Consider the following 27,459-nt stretch of genomic DNA (forward strand, 5'->3'; position numbering starts at 1 on the left):
TTCCTTTGCTCATTTCCCTAATCCCAGGGCTTTCTTCACTCCAGATCCCATGAGATGGCTGGGTAGACTACCACAGAGATGCCTTCTCCCCTTTCCTTTCCCTTTCCCTTTCCCTTTCCCTTTCCTTTCCTTTCCTTTCCTCATAAAGTTTGCATCAAGGCAGCTGGTGGGAAAATGGTATGAACATTTACACGATTTGGATGAATTGAATACAACTCTTATCCTCCAAGTGAGATGGAGGACTATATTTTTTTCCCTTTGCCACTGAAAGTTTGGGTGCTCTACTTCTTACTATCTGGGCTGATTCTATATCCTCCAGATTCCCAGCACTGTCATCTGACTTATTACTAATAAATCCTAAGGACCTTCAGGTTTTGCCATCCACCCAACTCTTGTACCTTAAGGACTCCAGGTTTTACTCTCCTACATGGAATGTAGCCTGGGAAAGATGGTTTGCACTGGGAATAATAGAGGACTAATTTCCATATAACTTTGAGTAATAGATATATGTATATTTTTATAGACATCTTAGAAATAGTAAAGTTAATTTATAGAACAATTAAAGGTTTTATTCAAGGTCACAGATATGGAATAGGATATAAAGACAATTATCTGGGGAACTGAAACTTGGGAATAAAAATGGAACTTTTACTCTGAATTAACCAGACCATTTGTTATTTGTTAATATATTACTGATATAGTAAATAAAGTAATATAATAAGACTTCTTATTTTGACTCTTAATCTCATTTCCCAAGTGTTATCTGTTCCTATTATAATTTTGAGAAGGAGATGGGACAGCCTCAAGTTCATTTTGCAAATGAGGGAACTGTGATCGGGAACTGTGAATTAACTCATTTGAAGTTACCCCACAGATCTACTGGAAGAAACCAGAATTCCTGAATGAACCTAAAGCTCTTTCCATTGCCCCATCAGGCTTTGGTTCCTTATTTCACTTGACATGTGCAGACTCCATCATAAAACAGGATTAGTGTCTCCACATTGCCACAAATATAAGTTGGCCACAGATAAGAGTTGAACTTTTTACTCGTCAAATAACTGATGTCCTATGCTACAAACTAGATACATGTTTTGGTAAGAAGAACAAATAAATGCTTCCATTCATATTTAGATTAAAAAGTAATTGAGAAAGACTCTGGAATGAATTTTATGATATTCATAGACGATATTAATCTTTGATATTCTGAAAGAAAGAGACATTTATTAAGTACCTACTTATGTATCAGGCTAAATGATGTCATTTGATCCTCATAACAATCTTATGGTGTAAGTAGAGTATAATGACAGGTTTCTACTAGGAAATAGTAACTGAAAAACTTATAAAGGAATTTTAGTCGATATTAATTAACAATAAAGATAGTAGGAATCTTTAATTCTGCTTTCAAAGGGCCATAGATTTAGAACTGGAAAGGACCATAGAAGTCATGTAGTCCAGTTCCATTATTTTACAGATATGGAAACTGACACATAGAGAAATTAAGGTACTAGCCCAAGGTTATACAAACAATAAATGAGATCATGGGGATTTGAACCCAGGTCCTGAGGATCCAAATTTACTACTCTTTCCATGGAACCACTTGCTTAAAACTTTTTTTTCCCCTTAGAAGAACTATGTTCTGGGTTTTTTCTTTTTCATTCTGTTAGATAAACAATTCCAAGAAGCCAAGAGTAGAAATGAAAATTTTCCGGCTTTTATTTCTATGTACTGCTATGAATTAGACAAAATACACTGCATGATAGGCACTTAATAAATGCTTAAACCTTTCATTTTTGATTTTAGGTTTAAATAAAGGCATGAAGTAACTTTGCTTAATATCTATTAAACCATGTAATAAAATACAGTGCATTTGATAAGGAACAAATATTTTCTATTTACTTGTGGTCAATTAATTTTCAACTATATGATGCATTTCTTTAAAAGGTATAACTAATTCTAGGAGAGAAGGTCTTTTGTTTTAAGAAACTTAATATGAAGGGATTGCCTGGATTTTTAAAGACTATACTAACCTTAAATTTTATTGAAGTCCGGTAGTGCTCTTTCATCTCCTTTGGATCTATCTAAAATATATATGTAAATGCAATATTAAGAACATAAGAATTCACATTTCAAACTATATAACCTGATTAATTTTAATACTGGATTGTATTTAGTTCTTTTCTTTCTTCGTCTGGTTTTTTCTGGGTGGGAGCTATTTCCTAGCTCTCATTTGTCCTAGTAGACTGAAAGTCAATGCACCTTCAAGAGGAGAGAATAGAGTAACTTCTTCCAATGATTTCTTAGATTCTCTAAGGTGCTTGGACTTGTGTCTCTGCTATGGTAAAATTAGCAGGTTTTTTATGTATTGCTTTTTCAGTCTGTCTTCTAGATAATGAAGGGAAGTCAATAAGTGCTAAGTCAAAGAACACTCTTCAGCTCTTGCCTCCTTTTTGCTGGGCTTTTGCATCTAGATGTATTCCCAGTCATGTCCGGTTACATTACACCCATTTTAAGATAACAGACTCCATAGTTTTTCCTTTAAGACATTTCGCTCCATAACCTTTTTCCAATCTCCAAATTTCATTGATATTTGTCAAAAAGTCATACTTCTGACTGTCACAAATCAAACTTAAAGTGTATCTTTATACCCTTTAGTAGTGTGCCGAATCTGAACAAAATCAGTTATCCCCATAGGAAAGCTATTGTGAGCAGACACATGGGTAGTGCTGAGTGGAGAAGTTAAAACAAAAAGTTCACTTTCTGGGGTCAATAACAGCATATTCAGCAAATTGTTTCCTTGGCTTTGATTCACAGTGTTGTCTATGGCCATAAGATTGGATATATGGGTTAAATTCAGCTGAAAATATCCCTTGTGAAATTATATGCTATACTGTTTTAGATCAAAATTCAGCACCATTGTAAATGACATATGAACTGAAATTTTTTAAATCTATAAATTGGAGGTACTGTCTATCTTAAGAAAAGGTTGTGAGGAAATCCCTTGTAAGTTATTAAGAACAATAGAAATTGTAATTATTGACTGTGCAACCCTCATTTAACCTTTCAAGGTCTCTCTATTCTCTAAGTCTATAAATTGTAGAGCAGTTGTCAGTCTGCATTAGCAGAAAGTGTTTTCTTACTGGGAAGTCAATGAAATCACAGATCCTGCCCAATTCTCCCCCTCTTTGCTTCAAATAAATAAACAGTATATTAATAGCTGAAAATATAATAATAGATTGTTTAGTACTTGTGTAGCAATCTACATAAAGTGGATCCTTGATTCAACAATAATAATTCACATTTGTGTATGAACCTTATTTGTATAGTATTTTATATTTTCAAAACACTTTACCTGCATCACCTCATTTAATCTGCATATTACCCCATAATGTATGTAACTCAAGTATTATCATCTCCATATTCCATATTAGGAAAGTGGAAGGAAATGAAAAGAACATTCTTCTTAATTACTGTTAGAAAATTGAGGTTTCCTTTATAGCACTCATTTTGACAGCCTAGTACTAAGCATTTATCTTGCCCAAGAACAATCTTGTTCATATATCTACATCTACAATAATTCCAACAGTGCTTCTATTGTCTTGAAAACAGATCAATAGATCGAAGATACTTCACAGTCCTGGACTGTCACTTTAATTACTGTTTGCCTCAATTTCTCCATCTGCTAAAATGGAGAAAAATAGCACCTGCTTCCCAGAGTTGTTGTGAAGATTAAATGAGATAGCTGTAAAGGGCATGGTATAATGTCTAGTACATACATAATAAGCTCTATATAAATGTTATCTATTATTAATTTATTGCTAGTAAAGTTCTCTGACTTTAAGAAGGAAAAAAAGTTCTTCGGTTAAATGGAAAATCTTGCCTCATATACCCAACTAGTTTCGTGGCATGTAACTGAACCTAAGAATTACATGGGTCTTTAGATGTAGATAGTGGTGCAGGTTATACCCTAGCCCTATATGGTTTTCTTACCACAATACTAGCTAGCAACATTTCTAGCAGTCAAGTACATAATCTAAGCTTTGTCATTTAATGCTTTTGTGATTTTGGGTAAATTATTTAATCACTTAGGGCAAGCATTGTTAATCCTTTTTGTGTTGTGCACTCTTTTACTCCAAACACAGCTTCTTGAAGCTATCTTTATACACATAAAATAAAACAAATAGGATTGCAAAGAAAACCAATGATCTTTAAATACAATTATGAATTTTTTTAAGTTCTTAGACTTCAGGTTAAGAACCTCTGTGTTAGAGTCTTACTTTCTTGCCCTGTAATGAGTGAATTAAAATATATGACTTATTAAATTCAGTCCATGTCTAATCCCTATGATCTTATTCACCTTTGAACTATTTTAAATGAGAGAAAGCTTTGAATTTCTCTTGGTAGTTTCTACCATGTATTAGTAACCCATGATAATGGATTTTAAATAGATCCTGCAGAGAGTGTTTTTGGAGGTTATTTTTCTTAGCTCTAACTCTCCACTGTGTGTGAAGGCTTCTTAGAAAATTGAAAATAAAAGTCTTTCCTTACTGATTTTGTCATTTTCCATTTGTCAAACATCGATTGCCCCCCCTTGTGTATCTAATGGAGGTTGAAATTAGCATTCTTTTTTGTTTGTTTTTGTTTATTCTTTATTTGTACACTCTCATCATCATTTCTCAAGCTGTCAGTGAGCTCTGGGGATATTGTTGGCAAGTTAACTAATGCTCTGGAGCCAGCAGAAGGAATGCATTGGATAGATTCTGCCTGAGTGTTGACTTGATATGCTACACTGGCTATTGTTGAGTAAATCTGGTTCTAAAATTATAAGATTTCAAAACCTTGCCTCTCCTGACTTCATATAAAAATTCACTTATATGGTATTGGGTTCAGAGAGACTAGAATGCCATTAACAGGTGTTTTTTTACCTTTTGGCAAATGCCTCACATACAAATAGAATATTCACATGCCAAGTAAAATTATTTGAATGATAAAATAAAAATAATAATAAAAATAAATTCCCTCCTTGAACCAAGGTTGGGGAGTGCAAACTATAGCTAGCGAGCCAAATTCTGCCCCTCAAGGATCAAATCCAGACTTTAGTCTGTTCTTGCATATAGTGAGCTTAAGAAAATATAGTTATCTTTTTTACATCATGGGTGTTAAACGGGACTCAGTGTCCTTTTGATTTGGAAAATGTGCATAAAATTTTTTTGGCCCGCTCTTCAAACCAGAGAAATCTGAATGTTTCCCCTATTTTTAATATTTTTACACTGTAAAATTTGGATTAAGTTTTGATCACAGGTTCTATGTTGTCTGTGGTTTCCTTAAAACTCCCCCCAAATTCTTATTTAGTTTCTTATACCAACCTGTGATAGATTAAAACTGTGATGGGGAAAGTAATGATGTGGAAGGGATAACAGTAACTATTACATTTTGAATAAAATTTTATTGTACAGGCATATAAAACTAAGGCAGTGTTAGAATTAGAATTCAGGCTATAGTTTGTCAACTATATTAGCCCAATCTATGGAAATTTTCCTACCATTTTTCACTTACTATTTTGTTTCCACCTTTTAAAAATTCCAGTCTGGGTTGGATCATCAGCATATCACTCAGGTATATTATATCACAGATGATGTCAATTATAAGCCAGTATTTCATATTATTTGGTGTTTGATAGGGAAAAGTTAGGCGTATTGGAATTAACCAGCAGTTCCAGTTATAAGCAATTGTGACTAACAAGAGCCACAAGATATAGGAACCATCTAGGAGAAACAAAACAAAATGAATAATACCATCAACATAAAATAAACATTCTTTTAAATCATCTTTTGTTTATCTTTTCTGTTTGGAATAGGAAAGGATTTCCATCCCAAAATGCAAGTTAATTGCATTTTGCATTTGCATTTGCAATTGCAATTTGCATAAATATATTAGCTTTTAAGCTCAATTCTTCATGAATATCTTTTATATACATATATAATGTAATATATAATTCTATTCAGGTATATACGCATATATAATAGAGAGCTTTAAAAAAAAAAGACTATAAAATAGCCTTAGTTTCCCTTCAAAGGGAGAATATCCCTTCTATTTCCTACTATCTCATCAGAAGTGGTTATTTACCACAGTAAGGCCAAGGAAAATCCCAGAGTGCTCCATGGAGAAACCAGTAATTGACAAAACTACAATTCATTTCTTCATTTGGGCACTAGACAGCAGGATGGCTCTGAGCAGATAGTGAGGGTATGGAGTTTCTGAAGGGGAGACCAATAATGAGAAAGAGGCAGTTTATTAATTCTTCTTATATCTCTTAAGCTCATTGACTTCACCATATCAGCTTAAAGAAGAAAAAAAGAGTTCTTTCTTAATAAATGAAACAGCAAAATATAGGTGAAAGAGTATTAAATTTGTGGGCAGAAGATTTGAGGTGAAATCTTAGTAATATTACTTGGTACTATTACTCTCCCTATTCATAGTTGAATGTGTGATCTTGGTCACAGAAATCACTTTGTCTCTATGTCTCATTTTCCTTAACTGTCCAATGAGGAGATTAGACTAAATAATCTTTAAGGGAGTTTTTCCAAATTTCTTTTCAGAGCGAGAAATCTTAGCTAGTGATTTATTTCATTGGGGAAATGCCCATATAGTTAATTCCCTGTATCCTTAACTATACTCTTAAGAGAGGTGAATCCAGATCCTTCTGAGTACAAGACTGGCCTCTATCTATTATACCATACTGCCCCTATAATAAGATCATAGGATCATAGATTTGAAGCTGAAAAGTCCAACCCTTTATTAAGAAAAGAAACTGGGTGATATTCTATTTGAAGCAATTAAGGTGACTGAATCTAGATTATCTCTTGCAAGCCATTATAATACGTGTTCTCTTATCGGTCTAGTAGGATAAACAATCCTTTACTTTATGTGAAATTTAAATGTTGTTGTTTGTTCTTTGTTTTCAAAGAGAACCAGTGACATCAGGAAGGTGCTGTCTTGACTTGTGTGAATTGGAATTAAGTGAGTTAGGACTGTGTAGTCACTAGCTCAGTCTCTCCTGCAGAACTATCTGGAGACTATTATTCAAATAAAAAATCATTGTAGGAAGGGGAAGACAGGGTAAGTGTTCATGTGGTGGTCAGAAAAAGCCATACAAGAACACTTTTAACATCTCTCTTAAGAACTTTAGAACTGACTGTATGACATGGGAGACATTGGTACAGGATTACCCAACATGAGTGCTCTCATCAGAGAAGATGCTGTGCTCTATGAGCAAAGCAAAATTGAATTCGCTCAGAAGAAATGCAAGATGCTCAAAGTTAGAGAGATCACTCCAAATGTTCACAGGAATTATCTATGTCAAATCTGTGGCAGAGCATTTTGAGCTCATATTGGCTTGAACAGCCACAACTGGACACCCTGTAATATGACTCTAATACAAAGATGCCATTTTGGTCCTCTTAGAGAACGAAGCACAACAACCAATCAATCTCTAGTCTCAGCATGTACTAGGTGTTTAATAAATGCATGTAGACTATTAAAGAAAACAATTTGTACACAAATATATTTGAAACCTATACAAGGAATATACAATGTAATTTTGGAAGGAGGTAATAGCAACTATGAGAAAGAAAAGAATCAGGAATCATTTAAAAAGCCAAGTCACTGCATGATCCACTGAGGACTTTTTTGACCTGTTCTGACCTAAGAGTTTAGATTTCTCTAGTAAGCAACATATAAACTTCCTTACTTCCCTCCCACATGCTTTATGGGATCTTTCCTTTCATCTCCCCATCATGCCTCATGATGTCTTTCTCCTTCTTATAGTTAACTAACTCTTTTAGAGTGCTAAATTCCTTTATGGATTTAGTCTACCAGTCAAGGGTATACTCCCACCTCATGGAGAATTTACTTTTCCCTGGTTAATTGTGAATTCCACTAGGTAATTTATCTATTTCATTATTAATTGTTAAAACTCCCTTTCTTGCTAACTATATGCTCTCCTAACTCTATTTCATATTTACCATTTCTGGCATCTGTTGTATTTCTTCATTTTGTTTATATACTCTTCTCCTAAATAAACCTATCTTTTGCCAGAGAGAATCCTAACATTTGGTGCCAATTGTTCTTCTAAATCTCATTATCTGGTCCCTAAGCATCAAACACATAATTTGGAGCCAGGAATTACTACCCTGAACACATCAGGTCTCATTATCAGTGTGGACATCCTTGAGGAGTATACTGTCAAAGCAAGTGAACTTATCCACAGAATTCAAAACTTCACCATTTGCTGTAGTTGATGGTTCCACATATGGATAGTTTGGTGCTGGCTGATGGAGTATCTGTGTTTTCTTGGTCTTAATTGTTAGTTCAAAATTAGCACAAGCATTAGAGAATTGATCCATATTTTGTTGCATCTTGATTTCAGAAGCTACATTGAGTGCAATCATCTTCAAACAAGACTAGAGGTACAAAGAATAGCAAAAGATAGCCCTTGTTCTTGAGGAGCTCAGTGTCTAATGATAGCATGTAAGTTATATAAAGATAAAGACTGTTTCATTTTTGTCTTTGAGACCTCAGTGAGCCTAATGCCTGATATAGAGCTTAGCACCTAATAAATACTTGCTAAGTGATTAATCACTGACAGCCTTCAAAGCTCTTGCCACTTATTTACCTGTGTGTGAATCTATATTGCTTGGCAATTTCATCTTCTTTAGAAACTCTTTCAATGGGACTTTCTTGAATTTGCAACACAGCATGTCACAGTAGTGTTCCTCTTCTTTCTTAGTCTCTTCTTCTGGCTGGGGAGGAACAGCTGCAGGTGCAGCTTAATGTACCATGAAAGAAGAAAAATCTTTCTTAAGGATTAGATGTGATCTATCTCTACTCTCTTCAATCTATCCTTCCTATGGTTGCCAAATTAATATTCCTAAAGCACAGATCTAATACACCTTAGACTCCATCACCAATCACTATTGATTCTTGGGTAAAAAGCAAATTTCTCAGTAGGATATTCAAAGTCTTTCATTATGTGGCATCCACTTACCTTCCTAGCATTATTTCTTTCTTTTAATCAATTAATTATTTAATTAATTTGAAATTTATGGAATCAAATAAGCATTTGCATGACAGTATAATTATAAAAAGATGATCTGCATATGAAACTGCAAATCTCTTATGTACAACTTGCTATTCCTTTAAAATATATAATGAAGTTGTCATGTATTTTTTTTTTCTTCCCTATGCCCCCATCCTTCAGAGATGGCTTCTGTGAGACATAAATATGTTATCTACATAGAAAATCATTCAATACATACTTCTAGTTATTAGTTCTTTTTCTGGATGCAAATAGCATATTCTTTCATGTGTGCTTTGTAGTCAATCTGGGCATTTATGATAGCCAAAATGACTTAGTTGCTCTTCACACATGCCCTATTCAACTTAACACTTTTCTATGAACAGTTTTCTGTATGTATTCCATCTTCCATCGCCTTTGAAATAAAGTATCCATTCTTTAGGAATTTGTTTTCTCCTCATTGAGACAGTGTTGAATCTTAAGTTTCTTTCTTTCTTTTTTTTTTAATATCTTTTTATTGATAGAACACATGCCAGGGTAATTTTTTACAGCATTATCCTTGCATTCACTTCTGTTCCGATTTTTCCCCTCCCTCCCTCCACCCCTTCCCCCAGATGGCAAGCAGTCCTTTACATGTTGAATAGGTTACAATATATCTTAAGTTTCTTTCAAAGAACAGCTCAAGAGCTGTCTCCTATACAAGGCATTTCCTGATACCCTAGTTATTACTATTATCTCTATTTTGAATTAATTTATAATACTTTGCATATATTTGTATATATTTATACTCCTGTTGTCTTATTTCCCTTCCCAGTAGACTATAATCCCTTGAGGAAAAGAATGTTTATTTTTGTATAATCAATATTTGTTGAATAGAATCAAATCGAGCATGCATTGTTTATGATACAACCTTACAAATATTTATTGAGGACTTATTACATACCTAATATTATTCCAAGAACTGAGGATAGAGGTAGGTGAAAAGGAGAGAGGATGATTTCTACTCAATGATCATTGATTCTAATTATGGCCTCTCTGTAAAATATTTCTTAAAGTATTTTGGCCTAAATTTTCCTTTTGTGAAACTTTGATGAAAAATACTTACCAACTTTGGGACTGGCTTCAGGAGAAGACAAATCATCCTCTTTCAACTTTTCCTTTTGGTGGGCTGTCCTTTCACGCATTTTCTTAGCAAAGTCCTGGAGCTGAGTTTCAACATACTTACTTGTGATGAGGTTCTGATTTACCTTTTGTTCTGGGCTAATTAAGCAAAAGAGAAATGTCATTTGGAGATGGTCCAGAGGAGGGGTACACACCAAGAGAAAAACACATAGTATCTCTAATAGGCTATAACTTCTTTAAATATTGAGGGTTCTTAATTTTTTAAATTTACCCTCACTGTTATTGAAAAGACTTGTTCTAATAGTAAGTAGACTAATGCATGTCTGCTATTAAGAAACTGACATCTTGAAGTGAACAACAATTAGGTTAGGACTACAGAATTTTAGAACTAACAGAAATCTTAGATCTTTACGGGCAAAGAAATTGAAATCTAGAGAACTTCACATGGTATAGGTTACATAGTTAGTTGGTGTGTGACAACTGGGACTAGAACCTGGCTCTTCTGACTGCCAGTCCAATGTTCTTTTCTGTGCAGTACTCTGTATCCCTTGTGGTCCTGGGGTAGCAATGCCCTTATACAAATTGCCATTTAATTATGTCACAGTAAAAGTGAAAATAATGAATCCTATAAATTATAGCCTTAGTTTTATCTTAGACTTTCCTTTGAAAAAAAGGGGATTTATCAACAATGAGCTAATTAGTGCAGGGTTTCTCTAGAAAGCATAATTTTGTAAAGATAGACTTCATGATTAATTATCTTTGTGTCTCCCTCAATACTTAGAATAGTGCTTTGCACATAGCAGACATTTAATAAAAGATGGTTTAATGAATGAGTGAATGAAAGATCTTTCTTTCTTCCCTCCCTTCTTCCTTCCCCTCCCTTCATTCTTTTCTTTCACTTCCTTCCTTCCTTCCTTCCTTCCTTCCTTCCTTCCTTCCTTCCTTCCTTCCTTCCTTTCTTCTCTTCCTTCTCTTCTTTCTTTTCTTCCTTCCTTCTTTTCTCTTTTCCTTTCTTCCTCCCTTTTCTCTGTTTCTCTGTCTCTCTCTTTGTTTTCGTCTCTTTCTTACTTTCTCTCTTTTCTTTTTATTATTTTACTTTTAACTAATGTTACCCAAGAACTTATATGGTTATTTACATTTTTTCCATATTAACCCATGACTTTCCCTTTGCTATCTCAAAGGTCAGTTCAGTTATGGGCTTTCCCCAGGCAGGACTCATCAATATTAGTAATAACAACAAAACAGTTATTACATACCTATTACTATGTTAGATATTGGATGAGAATCTAAATCTAGAGTTACTATTTGCCCTCTTGGAACCTACAGTCTAGTAGTAGAATATTTCCCTGCTACCTATGGGACAAGAGAAATGTATACCGAGTGAGCCAACCAGCATTTATTAAGCACCTACTAGCACTGTGATAAGTTTTAGGTATACTCTCCGTCCCTCCCAAAAAAAGCTAAAAAGACAATCCCTGCTGTCAAGAAGTTTACAGTCTATGGGGAGACAACCTGCAAAAACTGTACAAAATGAGATAAAAATGATGACTTGTGAATTGTCTTGGGGAATGCATTATGATTAGGGAGGACTGGGAAAGACTTCTTGCAGAAGGGGGGAATTTGTTTAAGACCTGAAGACAGTCAGAAGAACTAGAAGTTAGAGAAAAAGAAAAGAAAATTTTTAGGCATTAGGGAGAGCCACTAAAACACACAGAGTAGGGAGATGGAGTGTCTTGAGCAAGGAACAATAAGGCTAACATCATTGGGATCCCAGAATTGGAGGAATGGAGGCAAGAGGGAATCAGATTATGAAGTACTTTGACAGTCAAATAGATTTTATATTTGAACCTATAGGTAATAGAGTGCCAGAGACATAATACAAAATAATATGTGATAAATAGGAAACAGATTAAAGCAAATAGTTTTGTGAAATCAGAATAGGTAATGGTGATTTCTTTCTAAGGAAATCAAAGAAGACATTATGGAGGAGGTGAAAGATGAGTTTATGCTTCAAAGATTGGTTATGAACTCAATAGGTAGAGAGGAAGAGGAGGACATTTCAAGTCTAGGGAAAAGCATGAGTAGAGATGTGCCATAAAGAGAAAGTATAGATGTGTTTAGTGTATGGCAAGGAACTAGTTAGTCATGACCTTAGAGTGTATGGAAAGAACAATGAAATAAAAATGTAGGTGATCCTACATTATGGAAGGACTTGAAAGTCAGCAAAGACTTTTTTTCTATGGAAAAGTTTTGAGTAGAGGGATTACTTGATCAGATCAATATGTAAGAAGGAAAAGTCTGGCACTGTGTGAAAAATGAATTAAGGAGAAAGAGAGGAGAAAATAGGAGGCTTTTGTGATAGTCTAGAAGAGGCTGGGCGGTCATTAAGTACAGGCCATACCAAAGTTTTCTTTTGACCAACATTACTACTAAGCTAATAGTTAGCTTAGGGGAATGTTGTAAATATAGTTCAATTATCTAAGTGTTTAACAATTTTTTCCTATCATAGTCTTATAGAAAGCATAAATGTGGGTAAGTTAAGTACAGTTAGATGAATTTAATGAATAAACAAAACTAATGAGTAGTCATAAATGGATCATTGTTAATTTAAATTGTTTCTAAGTGTTTTAATTTAAGGGGTTGACTGCAAATAAGATTCCAATCAGCCTTAGACTATTTTGTCTATGAGAGATACTCAAATAAGTAGAGGAGAGAGAGGGAGGAGGAGAGGGCAGAGGGAGAGGGAGGAGGGAGGAGAGAAGAGGAAGGAGAGAGAGAGAGAGAGAGAGAGAGAGAGAGAGAGAGAGAGAGAGAGAGAGAGAGAGAAGAGAGAGAGAGAGAGGAAAGAGAGAGAGAGAGAGAGGGCGGAAGGGAAGAAGGGAGGGAACAGAGAGAGGGAAAGTGGGAGGGGGAGAGAAGGAAAGGAGGGAGGGGGGGAGAGAGAGAGGGAGAGGGAAAGGGAGGGAGAAGAAGAGGGAGGAGAGGGAAAGAGAAGGAGAGAGAGGGGGAGGAGGGGAGAGAGAGAGAGAGAAGAGAGAGAGAGGGAAGAGAGAGAAAGGGGGAGACAGAGAGGGAGGGAAAGAGGGAAAGAGAGAGAAAGAGGGGAGAGAGAGAGAGAGAGAGAGAGAGAGAGAGAGAGAGAGAGAGAGAGAGAGAGAGAGAGAGAGAAAGAGAGAGAAAGAGAGAGAGAGGAGAGAACGTGTTCCCGGGAAGAGTGTCTTTTATTTTCTTATGTTTTCAGTATATAGTAGACCAAAAAACAGAAACCATTTCAAAAGAGCCATAATCTTATCAATAAAGTTTTGCTTTAAAAACCAGTCTTTGAAATGAAAGAGATCTTCAGTGGAGTGTCCCATGGATTTATGTTTGTCCCTATAAAATAGCATTTTTATCAGTAATTTAGCTAAAGTCAAGGATAGTATATTTATCAAATCTTCAAGAGTTAAAGTGGCAGATTAAGGTCTTCCACTCAGCTATAGTCTCTCAATATTTCCCTTCAAACAACTTTAAAATTGGAGGGAGACAAAAATTCTAGGCCAAGAAAACTTAAGAGGTTTATAGGAGAAATCTATACTCTGGAGCTACCAGCGGCTATCTCAGGGGCTCTCAGCATAGAGACAGAAAGAGGATCAGGCAACTGGTTAGAAAGAGATTATAGGAGACTCTTTTGCTGGCACCTACAAATAGCTGGCCTGATTGGCAACTCTGTTGTTCATAAATAGTTTTGTGTCACAGGAACAGAGAGGAGAGGAATGCTGGTGGTTGGTCACAAGAGAGCAGGGACCAGAATCATAGTTCCAAATGCTAGTTTTTGTTGTTGCAGGGCCAAAAGTTCAAGCCCTTTCCTGGCTAAATTTCACAATGCACATCAGGAAAGCAGTGATCATGCCTTTCTCAGGATCACATTGGAAGCACCCCAAACTTACAGACCTCCAGAACCAGCTCTGCAAACAGCAGCATGAAAAAGTCTGAAATTTAGGATAGTGCCTTCCCAACCCCAAGTGATCAAAGTCCAAGTTTGACATAAAATTCAAAGTCAAAAATTAGGCTGAAAATTGAGCAAACAATTTTTAAAAATGGCCATAAAAGTTGCTAATGTGTCAGGAAAGAGCAAGGCATAAACTCAGAAGAAAAAAACAGTGTGAAAACAGCTGCCCAAAAAACCAAAAGTTCAAAGAAAAATGCTAATTGGACCTAGAGACTTAGAGAGATGGTAGAGGAAAAATTGGGGGGAAAATTAGAGTAAAGCAAGAACATTTTAAAAATAAAATTAACAACTTGATAAAAAAATCACCAAATATGATGAAGAAAATAGCACCATAAAAAAAAGTAAAGAGTAAAATGAAAAAGAAGGTACAAAATTCAATGAAGAAAACAATTCCTTAAAAGTTAGAATTGGGCAAGTGAAAGCTAATGACTTTATAAGACAGCAAGACACATTAAAACAAAGTCAAAAGAATGAAAAAAAGAAGAAAATGGGGAATATTTTATTGAAAACACAATTTTGATCTAAAACTAGATTGGGAAGAGATAATTTAAGTATTATTGCCAGAAGGCAAAGAAGCTAGGATTATAATCAAGAATAACTCATCCAACAAAACTGAGTATAATCTTGTAGAGAAAGAAGTGGATATTTCATGAAATAGAGGACTGTCAAGCATTCCTGATGAAAAGACCAGGACTGAATAGAAAATTTGACATTCAAACATAAAGCTCAAGAGAAGCATAAAAAGGTAAGCATGAAAGAGTAATCATTAGGGACCCAATAATGTGAAACTGTTTATATTGCTATATATGATATATGTAATTCCTAAGAACTTTATTATTATTAGGGCAGTCAAAAAGAATTAATATAAACAAAGTTCATGGATGTAAGTGGTTATGTTGGAATGATCTCCAAGAAGAGGGGAGAAGTAGAATGGGGAAATTTTTCTCAAGGAAGAGAATTACAATTACAATGAAGAAGGTAATGTCAGGAGCAATGGTTAAGTCTCATTCTTATTGAAATTGGTTCAGAGAAAGAAGAGTATACAAACACATCCAACTGTGTGTAGAAATGTATCTTACTCAATGGGAAAGAGAAGAGGATAAAAACAAAAGGGAGGGGATGATAAAAAGGAGAGCAGATTAAGAGATGCAGTGGCTAGAAATAAAATAGATTTTTGAAGAGGGACAGGATAAAAAAAAGAAAGAAAAGAAGAAAGAGAAAAAATTGCATGAAAGGAAATAAATAGTAACCATAATTGTGAATGTGAATAGAATGAGCTTACCAATAAAACAGAAGTAGATTGCAGAATGGATTAGAAATCAGAATCTAATAATGTGTTGTGTTCAAGAGATATACTTGAAATAAACACACAAAAGTTAAAATAAAAAGTTTGGAGTAGAATCTAATATACTTCAGCTAAAGTAAAAAAAAGACAAGATAAAGAAAAATTAACCTAATTAAGAGAGATAATCAGAGAAATATATTATGCTAAAAAGTACTATAGACAATGAGATAATATCAATAATTTTTACAGCAAATTTCTCCAATAAAAATCTTATTGTTTCTAATGAATATAGAACTGAGTCAAATTTACAAAATAAGAGCAATTCATCACTTGGTAAATGGTCAAAGGATATAAACAGACAGTTTTCAGAAGAAGAAATTAATAGTATCTGTAGTCATATTGAAAAATACTCAATTTTTTTGATAATTTTGATTTGATTTTTTTGATAATACTATCAATTAGAGAAATATAAATTAAAACAACTCTGATTTGTCATCTCATATCATCAGATATTACAAAAGCTGAAGAGGATGAGAGTAAAATAGGTACACTAATAAACTTCTGATGGAGTAGTGAGTTTGTCCAATCAGCTGTGCCCAAAGGACTATAAAATTGTATGTTATCTTTGACCTAGCACTGCCACTAACAAGTCTGTATCTTAAAGAGATCAAAGAAAAAGGAAAATGTCTATAACTATAAACATATTTACAGTAGCTCTTTTTGTGGTGGCCAAGAATTGGAAATTGAGGGGATGCTCATTAGTCTGGGAATGATTGAACAAGTTGCATATGATTGTGATGGGATATTATTGTTCTATAAGAAGTGACAAAGATGGGGGTTGTTTTAAAAAAAATATCTACTAGCATGTGAACTGATGCAAAGTGAAGGCAGCAAAACCAGAAAATTGTAACAAAATAACAAAGTTACTTGTACAATGATCCTAGACAATTCCGAAGGAATTATGAGGAAAAAATACTATCCCTCTTCAGAGAGAGAACTTATGGACTGACTCTCTCTCTCTCTCTCTCTCTCTCTCTCTCTCTCTCTCTCTCTCTCTCTCTTTCTCTCTCCTCTCTCTCTCTCTCTCTCTCTCTCTCTCTCTCTCTCTGTCTCTCTCTCTCTCTCTCTCTCTCTCTCTCTCTCTCTCTCTCTCTCTCTCTCTGGATTAAGGCTGTTTATTTTCAGCATTCACCTTTGCAAAACTTGTGTTCCAATTTTTTTTTTTCATTTCCTTCCCCCTAACTCCCTCCCCTAGATGTCAAGGATTCAATATGTTAAACACCTGCAATTCTTCTATACATATTTCCACAATTATCATGATGCACTAGAAAAATCAGATGAAAAAGAAAAAAATGAGAAAGAAAACAAAATACAAGCAAACAACAATTAAAAGATAAAAATATTGTATTGTGATCCACACTCAGTCCCCACAGTCCTCTCTCTGGGTACAGATGACTCTCTCCATCACAAGACTTTTGGAAGTAGCCTGAATCACTTTGCTGTTGAAAAGAGCCACATCTATCAGAATTGATCATTGTATAATTTTGCTGTTGCTATGTACAATGTTCTCCTATTTCTGTATTCACGTTACTTAACAGAATTGATGAATTCTGAGTGCCAATTGAAGTATAATTTTCTCACTTTACTTTTCTTGCTTTTTTTTTTTTTTGGAAATATGGTTAATATGGAAATAGGTTTTTTTTTTTTTTTTTTTTTTGCGGAGGCAGTTGGGGTTAAATGACTTGCCTAGGGTCACACAGCTAGGAAGTGTTGTGTCTGAGGCCAGATTTGAACTCAGGTCCTCCTGACTTCAGGGCTGGTACTCTATCCACTATACCAAGTAGCTGCCTCCTGGAAATGTTTTGCATGATTTCAGATTTATAATAGATATGACATTGTTTATGGGTGGGTATGGGAGAGGGTGAAAAAGAGAGAGAGAAATTTGGAACTCAAAATTTAAAAAGAAAAGAATATTTAAAATAAAGAAATAAATTAAAATGTTTAAAAAAATCTGAAGATTAAAAAAAGTGAGAGGAAAATATAACATTACTATGATAAGATACAAAGACGGTCAAAAGTTAGAATCATAATCCAAATCTAAAAAGATGAATTTCAATAAAGTTAAATGCAAAGTCTTTCATTTTGGTTCCAAAATCTTGAGTAGAGAATGAGGAAAACATGATGAGACAATAGTTGATGTAATAAAATGTCTGAAGGTCTTTGTTAGGAGACTACAACTTCATATGAATCAGTATTGCTGTAGCCAAAATGCCAATAAAACTGTCAGTTGTATTAAGACAAGCAATATCCAGAATTAAGGAGGTGATAGTCTGGATCTTGTATTCTATCCTAGTCAGGCCACAAAAATATGATTAATTCTGAATGCATGCAGGAAGAACATTTGGAATATATTCAAAGAGAGGTGACCAAGATACCCAGGTATAAGCAAATAGCTCTAGTAGTCAGACAAATAGGGAAAGCATAGAGTTAAAGGAGCATAAAAAGGGAAATTGGAGCCCCTGCCCTAACTCTCTTCAGGATTTCTCTCTTCCTAACTCATTCACTCCTTCCTGCAGATTGAGATAGTTTCTTAGAGAGGGTGACAGGTACATGTTGCTGCATTCAACCCCAGAGTCTTACATATAACATTATTGTGTGAAAAATACATGTCACATAATAACATTTATATAGCATGTACTATATGACAGGCACTTTGCTAAATTCTTTACAAAAATGACTGCATTTAATCCTCAGAATAACCTTGGAGGTTAGATGCTATTATTGTTCCCCTTTTACAGTTGAGGAAACTGAGATTGAATTTAAGTGACTTTTCCAGAATCCCTTAAATAGTGTCTACATTCCAACTCAGGTCTTCCTGATTGCATGTCCATTTCTCTATCCACTGTACCATTTAGTTACCTCATGATTCTTAGCTCCTGGAATTCAGATTAGTTCCTCCTATTAGTTGTACACCCTGCTTGCTTTGTCAGCTTCTGCGTTTTGTCTTCAGCAGGCAGCTTCTTTAACTGCCTTCTCTGAATGTTTTCAGTTGTCCTGTATGGTTAATTCCCATCCCTTCTCCCTCCAGTATCTCCCACACATGTATTCCAGCATTATCCAATTTCTCTTCTCTATCTCAGACTTTTAGTGAAATGGGTGAATTCTTCACTGTCCTATTCTCTTGGACCATTTATTATATAGTTGATTGTACCCTATCAAACCTCAGCCTCCTATTACTTCCACTATTCACTACCTTTGCTCCCATGAATGTGCTATTGAATGAAGATGGAGAAAATCATGCAACTGTTTTGACTGGGTCCACTATAAATTAAAGTTATACAACCTCATCTGGACCCTCACTTCTGCTAGGCAATCTTATACCTCCCTTATCAACTTATTATGTTACTCTCCACAAAGACTCTTCCAAATCTTTTCATTTTATTTGTCCTGCCCCAATCTCTCTGTTGATCAATTTTGCATCTCCAATTGCGTTTCAAATATTTCACAAGGAATGTCCAGCAGACATCTTTTTCTTTTAAATTTTCAAAAAAATTATTTTTTAAATCAATTAATTACTTAACTCCAAAATGGAATTCAATATCTTTCTCCTTAAACCCTCTCTCCACTCTAAATGTTCATATTACTTACTTATTCACCATCCTTCAAGACTCCCAACTGTAGAAGACAACATTCTTTTCCCTGTCCCTTAGGTTCACAACCTAACAGTCATCATTGACTCCTCATTTTTTCCCCTTCCATATCCAATCTTGAATACCCTCCTTCTCTCCTCTGATACTACTACTAGCCTGGTATAGGTCCTCATCACCTTATGTCTGATCTATTATAATAGACTTCTTGTTGGTTTGCCTGCCTCTAGTCTCTCCCTACTCCAACACATTCCTCATTTAATTGTCAAAGTGCTTTTCCTAAAGCACAGGTCTGACAATGTTCCCCTGCCTTGCCAACTCTCTACCAACAAACTCCAATGACAACTCATCACTTCCCATTAGACTGTAAACTTGTAGCACAGTTCCTGGCCCAAAGTAGGCTCTTAATAAATGTTTGATGGATAGACTGGCTTCTCAAGCTCTTATTTCTCAACCATTTGATTTAACTTCTCATGCCTAAGATAAGGGTCTGAAAATGTGTGGTGACTCATCTCTTAGACTGAGAAATCTCATAACCATGTTTTTGCTAGATGTGAGGCAGATCGGGTCCCAGAGTTCCAAAATATTCTTTAAATTCTGTGTTTCTTAACAATAAGCCCTCAATTCCTAGAAACAGTCTAATATAAATTAGATGCTAAGAAACAATTCACTGAACTCCCCATCAGTCAGTACTTTTGCCTTAGAGAGAAGCTACTTTTTTCTTAACATTTCAGAGATAAGCTCATATGTTGAGGGGCTATTTTATCTTAGACACTCAGAACTATTTATTTCTTGAAAAGCTGCTTTTTAAACTGCTTCTCATAGAGGTCCTTTCCCCATCCCTTTCAATAATTAAAATGCCCATGTAAGTTAGGGCCAGTATTTACATATAGATTTGGGAGTCCTTTGGAGAGAGTTGTATGTATGGGAATAGATGCATTGCTGAAGAAGAAGTGTGGAGTGAGGCAAAGGGAAGGCCAAGGAAACTCATTTTAATGGCTCAGATAAAGGAACAGATAGAGAAATAGGAGGAGAATCAAAAGAGTATAGTATTTTTGAAGTGGAGAAGAGTTTCTGTAGGAATTTCAAGTTCTATGGAGAGGTCAAGGAGTATGAGAACTGAAAAAAAGCCATATGATTTAGGTTTTTGGCCTTTAAGATGGGTGTATTGAGTGAGGGGGAAATAGAAACTAGATTGCAAGGGAAACAAGAGAGTAAACTATGGAGTAGTTGGGGTCATTAAGTATAGACTTTTTTTTTTTTTTTAGAAGAACATAGCTTAAAGATAGGGCAACAAAAAGAAGGGACAATAATTGTATGGTATTGAAGGAACAAGGAAAATCCTTTTTGGTAAAGGGGAATCTGAGCATGTTTTGAGACAAATGGAAAGAAGACCATAGTAAGGGAGACACTGAAGGTACATCAGAGTGAGGAACAGGAAAAAGTCTCTAGAGGAAGTGTGTGTGTGTGTGTGTGTGTGTGTGTGTGTGTGTGTATGTGTGTGTGTGTGTGTTTGTGTGGTGTATTTAAGGGGAGAATAGGAATGTGAGAAAAGATATAAGATTAGCTTTAGTCATAAATGGAAATACCTTTTCTGACATAGGAGAGGAAGAGGAAAGAGTAGGGAATGAAGCTGAAAAGTTTTGATATGGCAAAGTGAAAAAAGCACTGTATCTGAAGTCAAAGAACCTGAGTTTAAATGTTGCTTCTAATCCTTACAATCTTTGTGACTGTGGGCAAATTGCAATCTCTTTGAGTGTCTTTTTCCTCATCTCTTAAAAAAAAGTGAATTGGCTAACTGGTCTCAGAGGTCTCTTCAAGCTCCAAATTTATGACCAAGTAGCCTTGGTCTTTTTTTATGAGATAGGAGGCTAATCATCATCTCATAAGTGTGGTGGATGAAAGTATGGTTAGAGACTTGAGAGAAAGGAAAAAAATTCAGCAGAGTCACTGAGGGGAATGAGATTGAGGGCAATAGCTGAACTATCGTTATTTCTTGGATATACACCCATTTTTCTTTTTCTGTCCTCTCTCTTCTCTCTTCATTATCATCATTTCTGGACTCGAGCAGAGTTTCATCATTGGGCATAGGATCCTTCTTAGGTGTGTCATTGAGAAATTTAAAGTTTGCCAAGGAATGATGAAGGCTGACATGAGCAGTCTAGCAGCATTCAATCTATCTTAAACAACATAGAAATGCCTGCAGTTACACCCTTATCCAAGGAAACAAATTACTTGATAAAGAAATCCCTATTCCCCCATCTATTATGCCAGTGATCCCATTTAAAAATTTTTATTTAGTATGCTTGAAAGTTCAGCATTCACTTGAAATTGAACAACCTTTCAGATGAATAACAAATAACTCTTTACTACAATAACATCTGTGCTGAATCTATTATCGAGGGATTATTGGGAACATTTTTAAAAGGAACCTACAACCACTAAGATGAAATATAATCTTCTCTTCCCTCTCAAAATAAAGTATCATAATTCGAGGCACATTCATCAAGTTTCCTCTGCTACACCCACTCTGTTTGTCTTTTATTTATTTATTTTTTTAACAGAATCATCTATTTAGCCAATTCAATTTTACTTTTCCTCTCTACAGCATTACTTTAAAAAAAGAAGGAAGAAAATGCAGATTTATAGTATGAGCACATGCTAGGGATGGGAAAAGATGTAAGAGGAAATTTTCATATAGAAAAATAAGATTGCCATGTTAGCAGGCTGTTAATGGGGAAAGAAGACAAAACTGAAGCAGCCATTGAGGCACTGTGCTCTTGGAATGAAATAAATGAATGTTGGAATGCTTTTTAACAGGATTCCTAGCTGAACCCAGGTAGGCCTGCACAGTGCAAATTGATGTAGAGGGTTGGCAAGTTTCTGGCCAATTAGAGATCAGCAGATAATCCAGGGGAAAAAAGCCAATTACATTGGCACTTAGACAATCTAGATTGGCTGCCCATGTAGCCTGAATTTATTGGTTATTGGCCAAGCTGCCACTTTAGTTTGTGTATTCTGCAGACTGGCCCGACTTGCTTAGAGGATTCTGCATGCTTTAAATGAAATATGATCATGAAAGTTAAAAAAAAAAAGGTAAGGAGTTAGGTAGGAAAATGAGAGTAGCTATTCATTTTGACCAATTTATAATTATTTTTTCTACTGATGTTAAGAGCAGGTTCCCATGACAGGGACTTGGAATGTGTGTATACTCCTCAAATAGTGTTTTGGACAAATATGTGTTTCTGGATATGTTTTTCAAGGCCATTTTCAGAAATAGTTATTTCCTCCTAATAATTCTTTTCTGCTGGAGAACAGGATTCTGACAAAAGGAATCATATTGATCTAAACTTTGCTGATTGATGGATATGATTGCTGTGTATGCTCATTTGTTTTGTCCTTCTCCAATTCCAGTCATCCAAGTTGCCCTAAAATCCGCTTTATTTTTTTGTTTGCTAAAATAATAGACAAGGGTAGAGTAGGAAAATATTCTGTACCCAATTTCTTTTGCTTCATTTTTTGGGTAATTTTTTTATTTTTCCCTTCCTCCCTACCTCCCTCACTTCCTTCCTTCCTTCCTTTCCTCCCTCCCTCCCTCTTTTGTTCCTTCCTTCCTTCCTTCCTTCCTTCCTTCTTCCTTCCTTCCTTCCTTCCTCTCTCCCTTCCTTCCTTCCTTTCCTCCCTTCCTCCTTCCTTCCTGCTTTCCTTCCTTCCTTCCTGCCTGCCTGCCTGCCTTCCTTCCTTCCTTCCTTCCTTCCTTCCTTCCTTCCTTCCTTCCTTCCTTCCTTCCTTCCTGCCTTCCTTTCTTCCTTCCTGCCTTCTTTCCTTCCTTCCTTCCTTCCTTCCTTCCTTCCTTCCTTCCTTCCTTCCTTCCTTCCTTCCTTCCTTCCTTCCTTCCTCCCTCCCTCTCTTCTTTCCTTCCCTCCCTCCCCCCTGCCTCCTTCCCTCCCTTTCTCCCTCCCTCCCTCTTTCTCTTCCTGCCCAGCAAAAACAAGTTCTCATGCTGGGGAAGCAGGAAGGAGGAAGTAGAACAAGGGAGGAGAAAAACCAGCATATTGATACTAGTGGAGCCTAGGTGCTAAGTTGTTTATAATTACTGAAAGACTGATTCTTTGAGCCCTGTAAATTTACACTCTGGAGCAAAGCCCCAGTCAACTTACCCTAGTTTTGCTTTTTGGGAAAACCAATGTAAATAAGTATAAGACTTAGAAGTTTAGACAGTGAAGACATAACCCAACTTATCCCTTTTCTAAAACTGCAGACATTTTGAGTTGTTTATCACATTTGATTTTTTGCATATGGTTATGTTTCTACACATTCATTTGTACATATGGTTATGTGCATATGGAAGAAGATGCATAATTTTCTAAATGAAATTATTCCTGATCCTTGTAGAATAAGTTACAGTACAATGATGCCTCCAGAGATTTGTTACTCCGGTGTTAGCCCTACTTGACAAATCTTTTCTTCTTCTATTCCATATGTCTTCGGGTTGTGTCCTCAATGTTTATTTCTGTTGTGAGTGAATCAGATGCAAGTGGCTCACAAATCCAATGGTGGTTCTTGTGACAAGAATTAGAACTGCAAGGCTGGAAAATCATGATATCACCAGTGATAGAAATAGATTATTTGGGAGAGACCCTAACATTTACTGGATGAATTGATGGACATAGATTGTGTGCAAACTCTCTACTTATAGAATGTCAATTCCTAAGGGCAGAGACTATTTTTTGCTTTTCTTTGTGTTACCATTAATTAGCACAATTCCTGGGACAGAATTTTTGTTGTTTAGTTGTTTGTTTAGTTGTGTTTGACGCTTTGTGACCCCATTTTGGATTCTCAGCAAAGATCTTGGAGTGATTTATCACTTTTTTCTCCAGCTCATTTTATAGATGAGGAAACTGAGGCAAACAGGGTTTAGTGACTTGTTCAGGATTATTCATTTAGGAAGCATCTGAGGCCAGATTTGAATTTAGGAAAGATGATCTTCATGTTTCCAGGCCTGGTGCTTTATTCTTTATGTCTGCCCAGAGTAATCACTTAATAAATGTTTATTGACTGACTTAATGATATATATATATATATATACATAATATGCTATCTCCATATAATATACAATTGTATATACTATATACAGAGTGACAGTGCAAAGTATCAAACACACCAGGTGACTTGCAAGATGTATCGCCCTAGTAATATTTCATAGTGCAGCAGGATCACACAAAACTGGAAAATAACAAAATAAATGAAAATATAACAGAAAAAAATTATGGTAATTTGTGTTTTTTTAATATGTGGCTTACAAGAACCATTATGACCCCATTTCTATTTGCTTTTTGAGTACATAGCCTTGGACTCAAGAAGACCAGGGTTCAAGTCCTTCTTAAATAGACTAACCACATGTCTCTGGAAAATTCAATTAACCTCATAGTGCCCAATATAACTCTCAATTTATAGTCTTAAGATTATGCACAATCTTGAGATTTTTCTTATTCTCAAGATTACAAATTGTGGAGCAGGTGCTAAGCAATGTTGGCAAAAAGAAATTTTCTTATGAGTAGTTCCATATGCAGTGAGATTGCATTTCTAGTCTAAAAAATTGTGGGTTATCCTCCATTGATAATAATTTGTATTGATATAGCATTTTTAGGTTTTCAAACTGCTTTTTTAATATGACTGACTGATTATCCTTTCAATAACTTTGGGAAATAAGTACTATTATAATACCCATTTTACAGATAAGGAAATTGAAACAAGACTGAAGCTAAATGCCTTTGCAGAATCACATGGCTGATAAGTATTTGAGAGTGTACTTAAAATATCTCCAGTCTTCTTGACTTGAGGACTAGTGCGCTATCCACTGTGCCACCAAGTTTCCTAAAATCCTTTTCTGAAGCCTCATCAACACATGGAAGTGACTCTGTGCTCTTGAAGGATATGCTAGTGGTATATTTAAAATTTAAAATTCAAATTAAAATGAAAACAGATGTGAGATTTTACCTTCTACCCAAGAAATTATCAAAAATGAAAAAAGCTAGAAGTAGAAAATGTTGAAGATGTAGGAAAATAGGCATAATTTTAACACTGTTGATGATGATGATTTGGTACATAACAATTTGATACCCACTCTAGAAAAAGTGACTATAGTTAGGGATATACCTTCAAAAGGTCAAAGATAAAAAAAGAGGTTTCATGTATAAGTTGATAGGTTTAGAGCTGGAAGGAATCTAAGAGGTCAATTAATATAACCCATAATTTTTACATATATGGAAACTAAGGATCAAAGAAATCAAGTATTTTGTTCAAGTTCCCAGATTATTAGTAGCCAAGCTGGAATTTGATCCCAGTTCTTCTTGCTCCATGTCCGTTTTTTCAATAGCACTTTCTCATAGCCAAAAACTGCAAGTAAATGGAATATGTGTCAGTTTGGGTCTTGGTTGATTATTGTATAGTATATGAATATGATGGAATATTATTGTATCACAATAAATCATTAATTAGAAGAATTCTTAGAAGACTTGTATGAACTGACACAATATGAAATAAATAGAACAAGAGAAAAATTATAAAATGACAATAATGTAAAAGAAAATGGTGCTAAAAGAATTCAGAAATCAGATAAAATGGAGTTTTCAATCTTGACTCTCAGTGAAGAGGTAGTAGTCTGTAGGAATAAAATTACTGTAGATATAAAATAATAATGGAGCAGTTAGATAGCTCAGATGATAGAGTGCTAGCTGAAGTCAGGATGACTCATCTTTCTGAGTACAAATCTGTCCTCAGACACTTATTAGCTTTGTGAGCTTGGGCAAGTCATTTAAACCTGTTGGTCCTCATATGTAAAATGAATTGGAGAAGGAAATGGCAAATGACTAAAGTATCTTTGCCAAGAAAACCCCAAATAAGGTCGTGAAGAGTCAGACAGCTGAAAAACAACTAAATCACAATATATTCTGGGCACTGTGCTAAACACTGAGAATACAAAAGAGGCAAAAGTTATTGCCCTCAAGGAGCTTACAGTCTAACATTTGAGATTACATGCAAATGAATATATACAAAGCAAGTAATATATAGGAAATAATTAAAAGAGGAGCATGAGGGCCTGGGGAAGGCTTTCTGTAGAAGATGGGATTTTAGTTGAGATGTAGAGGAAGCAAGGGAAATCAGTCATTGGAACAGAGGGAGGAGAGAATTCCAGGTATGTGGGGCAGCCAGACAAAATGTCCATATGCAAAAGATGGAATGTCTTGTTCATGGAACAGCCAGAAGGCCTATGCAATATATTAGTCTGGAAGATTTGCAAGTCTTTTTAATCTTCAACACTTAGCAAAATTGCTGGCATAGAATGAGAAGAGAATATTATTGAATTGAATTAAATTTTAATCAGTCTCTACTTATTTTCCCCTCTTTTTTCCTTCAGCTTCTTCTCTCCCCTTCTTAGGTAATGTCCAACGAGTATAAACTACTGAGGAAAATTAATTTTAAGGCAATACCCTTGATTATTAAGATTAATTTATAATATCCTTAATCTGTTTAAAATCTCCATTTCTTTGTTTTAGCTCACATAGAAAAAGAAGGGCTTCCAGAATCTGGCTGAGGAATGTGGTCACAAAGCAGTCCCCTTCCAGGACTTGGTCTGGGACTTTCTGTGTATCCCATAAATAAAAGCCAAACTGAACTGCTTTAAAAAGCTAAATTCACCATCAAAGGTTTTCAAGTCCTTTGTGTGAGCTTGTCCACCTCATTAAAATTTGGTTCATGAAGGTGAAATAAAATCAGAGAGAAACTTATCAGGATGTCCAGATTGCTAGAAGAGCCTGAAAAATCATGAGCCTTATTTCTCAGCTCTATTCCCTCTATTCCCCATTAAGTAATCAGGAGAAACTGAGAATTCTTAGTCCACTTTCTCATTTAACATCTACCAATCAGGGGTTGCTTTTTTCTTGTCAGGGATATTCCCAGTAATTTGCTCTGAAGAAGACAGGCCGGCATTTATACTATTATGGGAATCTTCCTTTGAGTCTTTGATTACCAAGAGAAATCACTATCAATTTATTGATTATTGGTGACCTAATTAATAAATTGGTTTTTAATGCCGGGAAATTTTATCTTGTAATTTTATTTCTGACATTGCTTGTGAACAGAGATTCTGTCTGTTCTTTAATACAGTGGAATCAAACTTAAATAGAAATAAAGGGGCCACTATTCTGTAGATGAAGATCTTGTCTTAATTAAAACTTTAATATTATTTATGTTTTATTGCATTTTTTTGGTTTATGTTGTTAATTATTTTCCAGTTTTATGTTAATCTAGTCCCAGCCAAACTGGGGAATGTTGTAGACTG

At 35.2% G+C, this 27,459-nt stretch overlaps 1 protein-coding gene across 1 annotated transcript in view; it reads right to left on the reverse strand.

Moving 5' to 3' along the window:
* CNGB3 (cyclic nucleotide gated channel subunit beta 3) overlaps positions 1–27,459 on the reverse strand; it is a 95,241-nt gene that overhangs the window by 64,871 nt on the left and 2,911 nt on the right. Inside the window, exons 2-5 of the mRNA XM_051974290.1 lie at positions 10,179–10,333; positions 8,672–8,824; positions 5,554–5,762; positions 2,028–2,078 (exon numbers count right to left, since the gene is read on the reverse strand). Coding sequence (XP_051830250.1) covers positions 2,028–2,078; positions 5,554–5,762; positions 8,672–8,824; positions 10,179–10,333 — 568 coding nt within the window. The remainder of the gene's footprint in view (positions 1–2,027; positions 2,079–5,553; positions 5,763–8,671; positions 8,825–10,178; positions 10,334–27,459) is intronic.

Source organism: Antechinus flavipes, chromosome 1 (genome assembly GCF_016432865.1).
Source record: "Antechinus flavipes isolate AdamAnt ecotype Samford, QLD, Australia chromosome 1, AdamAnt_v2, whole genome shotgun sequence".
In the NCBI taxonomy this organism is placed as follows: Eukaryota; Metazoa; Chordata; class Mammalia; order Dasyuromorphia; family Dasyuridae; genus Antechinus; species Antechinus flavipes.